The sequence below is a fragment of the Columba livia genome, chromosome 27, assembly GCF_036013475.1.
Source record: "Columba livia isolate bColLiv1 breed racing homer chromosome 27, bColLiv1.pat.W.v2, whole genome shotgun sequence".
Classification (NCBI taxonomy): domain Eukaryota; kingdom Metazoa; phylum Chordata; class Aves; order Columbiformes; family Columbidae; genus Columba; species Columba livia.
This window is the reverse complement of record NC_088628.1, coordinates 3,877,156-3,887,356: the sequence shown is the minus strand read 5'-3', so window position 1 is coordinate 3,887,356 and position 10,201 is coordinate 3,877,156. Positions and strand designations below refer to the sequence as shown.

Below are 10,201 nucleotides of genomic sequence, written 5' to 3'. Positions count from 1 at the left end.
CACTCAAAACCATCTGTGGATGAAATCAAGGTTGGGACAACAACCTAATAGGAGACCAACACCAAGGGTGTGGGAACAGGCTCTGGAGCAGGAGAGGAAGCTAATGGGCTGGACGAAAGGGTGAACCTAAGACAGAAATGAAAGATCGGACTGCAAATGTGGGGTAAAAGCATCATCGCTGGCAGGACAGCTGATATAACCCTCATCTCCCTCTTGCCTTCACCTGAGGGAAGAAGGTTCAACAAGGAGACACATTCCCTGCTCTTCTCCTTTCCCAGTCTGGCTATCAAGGCCCCAGGATGTCTCCTGCCCTCCTTACCACTCATAACAAGCCATAGAAAGGCTGTGCCTGCAGACGACCCCCAACCTGTGCACTCATTTCCTATGCTATAACGTGCCCCTTCCCCTTCAGCAAGGCTTGTTGCAGTGGACTGCTTGGCTCTTCTGCTCTTTCCCCTTCAAGGAGTGAAGCGGGTGGGGAGAAGGACCTTTTGAAGATTCAAGATGTCCTTGTGCATTCATCCACCTGGAAAAGGGAGCCAAAGAGGCAGATGCAATGATAAGGGCTGTGGGTTTGGAATGTGAGGCCGTGGCATGGAAGAGCAGCAGGTTTTGATGTGGGGATGCTGTAGGTGTAGGAGAGGGACAGAGTAGTGCTGTGGAAGAAGGGAAAGCATAGGTGGGCTGGACTCCCAGGATCCTGTGAGATCAGGGTTACATTTGCTCTCTCCCTTCCTAGCTCCTGCTGTTGCTGGAAATCGCTGATACAGAGCCAAAAACTGCCCCCCAAGTTCTGCCCCTGCTGCTGCCTTCAGCCCTCTTACCACAAGCTGAATTAAAACACCCCTGCAGCGAGTGGGCTGGGGTGAGAGAGGGGCTGGGAGAGGACACGGGGAGAAAGCTGACCCAATGGACCAGAGGGACATTCCATACCATGTAGCGTCATGTTCAGCAATAAAACTCAGGGTGGGGGAGAAATTTTTCCGAGGTACCTTTGCTCAAGGACTGGCTGGGCATTGATCTGCTGGTGGGAGGTGGTGAATGAATACTTCTGTATAACTTTCTTTTTTTCCCCTCTCTATTTCCTTCACTCATTAAACTGCCTTTATCTTGACCAACAAGGGCTTTTTTCTCATTTTTCCTTTTCCAGTTTTACTCCCATCCTGCTATATGAGTTTAGGTGAGTGCCTGCCTAGTGGCTGGGGTTGACCCACCATAATCCACAGAGTGGAAACCTGGTAGAAAACCAGTATTTCCCCTCCACTGTAGCATTTCCCCTTCTGGGTGACCCTCCAGCCCCATAGTGACCCATAGACCGGGGAACTGGAGCCGGTTGGGCTGCAGGAACAGACAGCAGGAGGAACTGCAAAACCGAGCTACTTCCTCTGCCCCTAATCTCCTTGCCTGGTCTGTGCTGCGGCTTCTCCCACAAATGTTACAGCTGCCTCACAGCTCTCCAGAAGAGCCATCCCTGTTTTTCCTGGCAAGACAGAAAGAAAGGATCCCTTGTCTACTCCTCAAACAACTAATTGAGGTAATGTGTAGAAACCATTTTTTGCTGGTGCGCCAGCTGGGTTGCAGTGCCTGGGTTGAGGTGCCTCAAGGACTGAAGCCCCAAGTGTGCTGAGAAAGAGCTGCCTTGAAGCAAAGGAAAGGGCAGACATCTGTGCAAGGAACCCTTTTCCCACGATGTAAAATGATGAGGCTTGGGGGACGGGGGAATGTGAGAGCTCCTCCTGGGTGCGACCCTCCCTCCTTTGCTGGACAGAAGCAAGAAATTACAGAGCTGGTCTCTGGTGGTGACTTTTCCGAAGAGAGCATGGTGTGGCAGCATGGTTCAAGTGAGGGCTGTGCTGAAGGACAGGAGATGGCTTTGGCTGCTCAGGAAGCTGTGCGTGCTGATAGAAGGCCTGGCCGCCATCACTGCCACCAGCACTGCCACGAGCACTGCCACCAGAGCAGTGCCAGGTCCTCAGGCAGGAGGGAGGCAAAGCAGCCAGAGAGCGAACGCTGGCGGGTCCACGGGTGAGTCCCAGGAAAGCGGCGTCCCTTGGGGGATGGGAACTCGGGGTAGGCACATCTGTGCATGGGGAGCTCTTTTCAGATGATTCGTGCTCCTAGCTGGTGAACCTAAATTAAGCAGGGGGCTCAGTTTTGGGTAAGGGCATATTCAGGGAACCTCTTCCAGCACAAGGCTTCTCTGGGCTGGGGTGGATGTGGGTTTGCAGGGATACAAACGCTGCAAACCCACTGCTTTTGCAATGGTGAGGACGGCAATGCCACCCCAGCAGCAGAGGCATTGCCGTGAGGAGACATGTGAATCAGGTTCTCCCTCCCACAGAGGAGGAAGAGGTGAGCAAAAGGGCGGAGATGGTGTCTCCTTGCTGAGCCTGCTGCCCTGCAAGGACGAGATGACGGGTGAGTGCTGGCAATCGGTGTGGGACTCATAGCTCCCTCCCTCCCAGGGCAGAGCTGTGGGGCTCAGAGGGCTTCCAGGGGTCTCACAGGGGATGCCAGCACTGTTGCGAATGGTACTTCCATGGGAAGAATGGTGACATGTAGGTGCATGCCTGCCTGTGCCCACGCATCTTGGCTCTCCTCTGCAGGCCATGTGGGTCCCTGTCCTGCTTCTGCTCAACCCCCTGGTCCTGCTGCCCCCAGCCCATGCTGCTGACCCTGGCCAGTCGTGCCCATCGGAGATGAACAAGGTCAAGGACCTCCTGGAGGTGAACTGCACAGGGCAGGCTCTCAGCACAGTGCCCACAGACCTTCCTGAGGACACAGGCATCCTGCTGCTCAACGCCAACAACCTTGTGTCCCTCTCCACCGCCGCCTTCCTGCCCCTCACCCAGCTGCAGGACCTCGACCTGTCTGACAACGGGCTGGCGGCTCTGTACACCGGGCCCCTGCTGCCGTCCCTGCGGGAGCTGATCCTGTCCCACAACGCGCTGGGGGCCCTGCCCGCCCTGCAAGGCCTGCCCGCCCTCACCCGCCTGGCCGTGGCCCACAACAGCCTGGCCATGCTGGCCCCGGGGGCTTTTCGCATCGTGCCGCAGCTGCAGGACCTGGACCTGCGAGGGAACCAGCTGCGGACGCTGCCCCAGGAGGCCTTTGCGGGGCTGAGGATGCTCAAGGACTTGGACCTCTCGGACAACCTCCTGGAGAAGCTCCCCAGGGAGCTGCTGCAAGATCTGCAAAGGCTGGAGACCCTCTGGCTGTCGGGAAACCACCTGCAGACGCTGCCCACTGACTTTTTTCCCGAGGGGCACCTCTTTGCTTACGTCTTCCTCACAGAGAACCCCTGGCACTGCGACTGTGACCTGCGCTACCTGCGGGACTGGATCAGGGAGAACGAGGGCAGCGTCTATCAGCCAGAGCGGGGCCTGGAGAAGACGAAGGTGGAGCTTGCCCCTGAGAAGGTGCTGTGCCACAGCCCCCCCGAGCACCAGCGCAAGCCTGTTATCCGCTTCAAGCCCAACTGCGGCAACGTGGGGGATGCGGATGAGGAAGAGTATGAATATGATGATGGGGAAGAAACTATGGAGAAAGCTGCTGCTGTCACCTTCCCACCACATCCACCCATCCCCACAGAGCACACTACCCTGCCCCATGTTGTTACGTGGCCTCCCCCCACTACTGCACGACCTCCTTCCACCCTTGCCCCAAGCACTTCACCTCCTATGCCTGCAAGCACCGGAGCTCCCAGTACCACCACTCCTGCACCACCCAGTCCCACCATCACACCCACACCAACCCCCAGCACTGCCACCATTCTCATCACCGCTCCCACCAGCACCCCACACAGACTCACCACCCTCGTCTCCGCCACCTCGCCACCAACCACGGTGAGCACCAGACCTCCCAGCACCAGCAGCAGTCCCCAAATCAGGCTTGCCACCAGCACTACCAACACTTACACCACCCTCATGGTGTCCACTGGAGCATTTTTCATCACCTCCATGGCACCACCTTCTACTGCCACTCTAGAGACCTCTTCTGTTGTTGGATCTTCATCTCCTTCCCTGACATCGACTACACTGGTGGTCTCCACCACTATGCCTTCCGCTCATGCCCCAATGCCACCAGCTGCCCTGAACACCACCCAGCCTTCCCCTTCCCCTCCACCTGCACCTCTCCCCCTCTGCCCATGTTCCATCCCAGCACCAGTCTTACCTGTCCTGCGCTCATGGGCGGGTGCGGAGGGTCCGCAGGGCGGGCAGTGGGTGCTGAGGCACTGCTGCCTGTTGCATTGGGTGCTCTACCTGGCCTCCTTGGCTCTGCTGGGCCTGACCCTGCTGGCTCTGATGGGCTGGCTGATTTGGATGTGTCTGGTGGGACGGTCCTCCTGGCACCAGTCCCTGCAGAGCCAGGAGGTGCGGAATCCGCTGCTGAGGTGGAAAGAGTCGGCAGGAAGCCCCACGATGCATCTCAGCAGCTTCAAAAACCCCCTCCAGCACCGTAGGTTCTGTACCATCAAGGAAGTGGAGTTGTGCCCCGAGGTCATTACGTCCTACACTTACTGCACGATTAAAGACCTGGGGGTACGGCGCAGTCCTCCTGCAGGTTCCTCCTTCTGCACCACGAAGAAGCTGTGGGTCCACCATAGTCCTCCAAAGGCTTCGGTCACAAACCTCAGCTCCCTCAGGACCCCTTCTGCTTATAGTCTGGACAGGGGTGTCGAGGCCATCGGTGATGTCAGAGTGAAATATGCTGGCAGCACCTTGTAAATGCTTCTGTAAATTCAGAGAAAGACGTAGAGGGTCGTGGCCCTGCTTCACATCACCGTGTTTTACAGGGGAAAGATCTGCTTGCCCAGGGGAAGCCATCCAGCTCCTTCCTCTAGTACTGCTCTCATGCACCCTGAGGTTTCTAGATCTGAAATCATTGTCCATACTTAGGCACTTGGCAGGGGGAGAAGAACGGATCAGTGATAGTTTGGGGCAGACATTGCCTGGTTTTGGGGTGAGTGTGGGAAAAAAGAGGTCACTTTGTACCCCGTGTCCAAACTGCTTCTGTCTGAATGATGCACTTAAAGATGCGCTTTGCTTCCAACTCTGTGCCCAATTACTAATCACAGAATAAATATTCTCTTTGCCTAAATGTCAAGTGAGTGCTAGTTTCTTTTAATTGGACCTCCCATAGTCCTGGCAGGGTACGGTGAATAACAAAGTTATCTTCAGGACTTGGAAGAGTGAAGACAGGGAGGAAAAGTCCATTTAAACCCAACTTCCAAACTTTTGCCCCGAATGTGTGATCCTTCCTTTTGGGATTGAAACACATGGGAAGAGCATCTCACTGCATGAGCCACTGTCACATAATAACTTCAGAATATTGTAAGTGTCAATACCGGCGGGAGGTTTATTGTTTTCCACAGCTATCTGAAAGGAGGTTGTAGCATGGAGATTATTGGTCTCTTCTCTCAAATAACGAGCACCAAGACAAGAGGAAACGGCCTCAAGTTGCGCCAGGGGAGGTTGAGGTTGGGTCTTGGGAACAATTTCTTCCCCAAAGGGCTGTGGGGCATTGGAACAGGCTGCCCAGGGCAGTGCTGGAGTCACCATCCCTGGAGGCATTTAAAAGGTGTTAGGATGAGGTTCTCAGGGACATGCGTCAGTGCCAGGGCTGGGGGAATGGTTGAACTCGATGATCTTGAGGGTGTCTTCCAATCAAGATGATTCTACGTGGCTCATAAGGGACAAAGACAAAATGCCCAGGGCTGGCTAAACTTTTTGACTGCCCATACAGAAGGCACCCAAACATTTTGGGAACTGTGAGAAGGAGGTGTCACTGGTGGAGGTGAAACAGCAGGTCCCAGCACTGGTACAGAGATGCAGCAACTGGATCATGTGAATCACTTTTGCAGTTGCAAATACTGTTCCATTTCTAACTGTCCCAAATGTACCGTGCAGCCCCTGATGGTCAGCAGGCCTTCTGCCACAGTAATTATTTGGACCACAGAAGTGTTTGTGTGTGTGTCCTTGGCCAGCTGGGTGGAGCACCCTCCTATGCAAGTGTCTCTGCAGGTCAGGCTCGTGTGTGCTAGTGCGTCTGGGACACACAAGCTCTGCATTTGTCTGTGTTGGTGCTGCCCTCTGACCCCACCATACTCATCCTCTTTCCTGGGACAACAGGAACAGCGCCAGAGGCCCCAGATTTGACCCAGAATCCCTCTGAACAACTCTAGTGATGACTGCAACAGCCCAAGAGAACTCAGGTACTCTCAGAGCATCCTGGGAACAGATGGATGGCCTTGGGGAGACACCGGTGACCCCAAAGGCCCCTATTACTTCAGTTTAAACTCATTTTTTACATTAAATTTTCCTTTATAACCAGATATTTTTACTACATCCTGGGATAATTTTTAGCCCCTTCTGGTCTTGTACAGCATGTTGGTGATTAGCGATTCCTTTTTTTGGTTTGTAAGGATGCTGTTTCTCAAGTTCTTGTGTGTAGGCTCAGCGATGGGGCAGCATGGGTCAGCTCTCACCTCTCAGGGAGCTTGGGCTTCCTTTTGACACTTCTGAGACAATGTCATGGCAGCCAAGTTAGAATCATAGAATTATTGAATTGACTGGGCTGGAAAAGCCCTCAGAGCTCATCCAGTCCAAGCCTTGGTCCAACTCCAGTCCATTGACTAGATCATGGCACTAAGTGCCATGGCCAATCTCAGCTTAAAAACCTCCAGGGCCGGTGAGTCCAGCACCTCCCTGGGCAGCCATTCCAATGCCTGACCACTCTCTCTGCAAAGAATTGCTTTCTCATCTCCAGCCTCAATTTCCCCTGGCAGAGTTGAAGCCCATGGCCCCTTGTCCTATTGCTGATGCCTGGGAGAAGAGCCCAATCCCCACCTGGCTAGAACCGCCCTTCAGGTAGTTCTGGAGAGTGCTGAGCTCAGCTCTAAGCCTCCTCTTCTCCAGACTAAACAAGCCCAGCTCCCTCAGCCTCTCCCCATAGGCCTTGTGTTCAAGTCCCTTCCCCAGTCTTGTTCTTCTCTGGACCCGCTCCAGCACTTAGGCCACCAAGCTCAGAATGGCTGAAGAATCAGACAGGTAAGAAGTGGTGTGAAGGTCAGGAATAGTGGTTAGTGGATCATACTCTACCTGGATGATGGTAATGTGGAGTACCACACAGGGCTCTGCTGGGAACTCTTCTGTTTAACGTCCTTATCAATGACATGGTGCAGTGACTGAGCTTTTACCATGTTGGCTGATGACACCAGGCTGGGAGGGATCAGTTTGTGTCCTTCCAACAGGATTACCAGTCAGAGAGCACCATTCACCCTGGAGAAACGGGTTGACAGAAATCTGATGAAAGTCAACAAGGACAAATGCAAAGTTCTGTTCCTTGGAAGGAAGACCTCAGCAATGCCAGTGGGGGACAGACCGGCTGAGGAGCAGAGCTGTGGAACACCTTTCAGTGGTGCCCAACAATAGGATGAGGGGAAATGGGCATAGGCTGAAGCATAGAAGATTCCATCTGAATATGAGCAGAAACTTGTTTGCTGGGAGGTGCCAGAGCCTGGCCCAGGCTGCCCTGCTCTGAGACATTCAAACCCGCCTGGACCCACCTGTGTGATCTGCTCTGGTGACCCTGCATGAGCTGGTGGGTTGGACTAGATGGTCTCGAGAGGGCCCTTCCAACCCCAACCATTCTGTGATTCTGTGTAATAGGACCTGTGTGTCTTGGTTGGCAGAAATGTGACCGTTATCCAGCTGTGCACCCTGGCAGCAAAGAGAGAGTGACAGGAGCCTGGGCTGGGTTAACAGGAGTGTAGCCAGTAGACCAAGGGAAGTGATTAGCCCTATCTACTCAGCGCTCATTAGACCTCATCTAAAATAACATTCTGGGTGGCCCTGAGAGTGTGAAACCCTCCCTTACACATCACAGGACCCTCACTTCCCTCACCGAAGGTATCACCGGTACTCCAGTGTTGCCCAGAATCCACATTACCTCCACCTCTCCTTGCAATTTGTCCCTGGGATTCTCCAACAAGAGAACCCCGAGTGATGCCAGGAAGCCAAGACTTCCCAGAACCACCTAAGAACCCCAAATCCCCCAGGAACCCCTGATGTTCACCATCTACCCTGCCACCTACTCCAAGCCCCTGCCAACTCCAGGGGTCTCCTAGTCCCTCAGCATCCCAAGTGCATCTCAAGATGCTTCTCAATCCTGAGACACGCACACCCAATGAACACAGGCACCCAGAGCCCCTGTGCCCACCACCCACTGCTCCCCAGGGGACCTAGGAATCCAGGCAGTCCTGGTCCCCACCACCACCCATCGCAGACACTTGCAAACTTGGTTTTCTGCTCTCCTCCTGATCCTTGCGAGAAGCACTTGGATGTCTGGGCTCCCCAGCAGAAACAACAGGACCCAGATAGGCAGTTCAGGAGCCACTTTTATTCAACCCAAGTGAGGGGGTGAATTGGGGATCCCCAGCCCCCAGTGATGGGGTCAGGGCAGGGCAGTGAGTATTCCTGGAGACACAGGGCTGCAGTGTGGGGAGTGCCAGTGTCCCATGGGGTCCCCATGGTCTAGAGCACATACCCTGGGGGTGGGGGATTGCCAGAAACCACAGGAGGAACCCACTCTGGGGAAGAGATCTGGAAGCAATTTTGTCCCATAGAGGTGCCCATAGATGCTACCTGGGGATCTCAGTATGGGGTGCAGAGCTTTTAAACTGCCCTAAGTATTATTGGGGGTGTCAGGTGATCTGGAGGTGTCTTCAGGGCAGTTGGGGCCACGCAAGGCAGGGGGTACAGTGAGGACACAAGCTTGGAGGTCAGTATAGGCGTGAGGCAAGGTGCCCCGGGTGATCCAGCGCCGGCTGCCCGGCTGGTAGGCGTGGATCAGGTGCGTGTCCCGGTAGGTCTCATAACTGTACCCTCCCAGTACCAGCAGTTCGCCCCCCAGCACAGCTGCACCCCCAACCACATGGGCCTGTGGCAGGGGGCTGAGAAGAACCCAGGTGTCCAGCTTGGGGCTGTAAACCTCAAAGGCCAGCTGGTCCCTGTAGCCCGTCTGCCCATCCCGTTGGCAAAGACCCCCGGCCACATAGAGCTGCCCACCCGCCTCCTCCATGACGTGCCCAGCTCGCTGGCCGTTCATGGGGGCCAGGACCATGGCAGGCCGACCTGGGGCGTAGCGCAGCAGGGCCGCCTGGCACTGGGACGCCTCGTCACACCCCCCCGACACGTAGAGAGCACCATCCAGGGCACACGCCGCGTGCCCGCACAGAGCCATCGGCAGGGGCCAGCACCGCCTGGGCAAGGAGAGAGGGAGGCGTGAGGGTCAGGTTAAGCAGGGCTGCCCCACAGTGACTGCCCGCCCAGGAGCTCCCCAGCAAGCCATGGCTCTGCTGAACACTCAGTAGTCAACACTGGCCAACACCCAGTAAGTCCCCGTGGGCAGCATCAGCCAAAGCATAATGGATGCCCAAGGACCATCACTGTACAACACCTTGTAGACTGCAAAAGACGTCTTGGGTGAACACATACTGGACTCCTTAATGGACAATATTGGCAAACACCCAACAGAGCACCCAATGAACATAGCTGGAAGATGTTTAAATCATTTTTCTCCTTGACAGATGGCTGAATACTACTGGCTAAAAACTTCACCACCCACTGGGCATCACTGGCCAATACCAAATGACCCCCAAGGGACACAGTTGCTCAACACCCAGTAGACTTCTCCCAAAGTCCATTGTTGGCCCATTCTCCATTGGCAGCTCAGTGACCCAAAGACCAGTCAATGGGCACCACCGGCCAACGCAAGGGGCTGCCTGGGCAGAGGAAAGTGGGTGTCCAAGAGGTGCCATCTCACCTCCAGGTGTCTTGGGCCACGTCATAGCACTCCACAGTGTCTGTGCAGTAGAGGTCCCCCGAGCTGCCCCCCAGGGCATAGATGACCTCCCCAAGTGCCACAGCAGCAAAGTAGCTCCGTCCACAGGTCATGCTGGCCAAGCGCTCCCAGGAACCGTCCATAGGCTGATACCTGGGTTACAGACACAAAGGGGCAAGAGACTGCTTGTGACCTACCACGCCATGAGGTGATGTTGGCACCGCTGAGGGCAACAACCCACCTACAACCAGACAGTCCCATAATGCCATGGGGCCACATGATCCCCTTGCACGGGAAAATCCCCTCCTCCTGGGCAAAACCCAAACCCTGAGACATCTCCAGGTAGGAGCCTCCCTGC

At 55.2% G+C, this 10,201-nt stretch overlaps 2 protein-coding genes across 5 annotated transcripts in view; one reads left to right on the top strand and one right to left on the bottom strand.

Annotated features, from left to right (window-relative positions):
* Positions 1 to 1,377: 1,377 nt before the first annotated feature.
* On the top strand, positions 1,378 to 5,100 carry GP1BA (glycoprotein Ib platelet subunit alpha). Of its 3 annotated transcripts, none has more exons than XM_005514813.4 (2): positions 1,378 to 1,534; positions 2,607 to 5,100. In XM_005514813.4, exons 1-2 carry the CDS (start codon positions 1,433 to 1,435, stop codon positions 4,725 to 4,727), a joined length of 2,223 nt encoding a protein of 740 aa, XP_005514870.2. In that variant the 5' UTR covers positions 1,378 to 1,432; the 3' UTR covers positions 4,728 to 5,100. The 3 variants fall into 3 exon arrangements, with proteins under 3 accessions (XP_005514870.2, XP_021138145.2, XP_005514871.2); XM_021282470.2 differs by lacking the exon at positions 1,378 to 1,534 and adding an exon at positions 1,602 to 2,025; XM_005514814.4 differs by lacking the exon at positions 1,378 to 1,534 and adding an exon at positions 2,134 to 2,418.
* A 3,278-nt stretch (positions 5,101 to 8,378) lies between these two features.
* KLHL33 (kelch like family member 33) overlaps positions 8,379 to 10,201 on the bottom strand; it is a 55,046-nt gene continuing 53,223 nt past the window's right edge. For both annotated transcript variants that reach the window (XM_065042345.1, XM_021282477.2), the window contains 2 exons: positions 9,826 to 9,996; positions 8,379 to 9,262 (listed from right to left, as the gene is read on the bottom strand). In XM_065042345.1, coding sequence (XP_064898417.1) covers positions 8,686 to 9,262; positions 9,826 to 9,996 — 748 coding nt within the window. In that variant the 3' untranslated portion in view covers positions 8,379 to 8,685. The remainder of the gene's footprint in view (positions 9,263 to 9,825; positions 9,997 to 10,201) is intronic.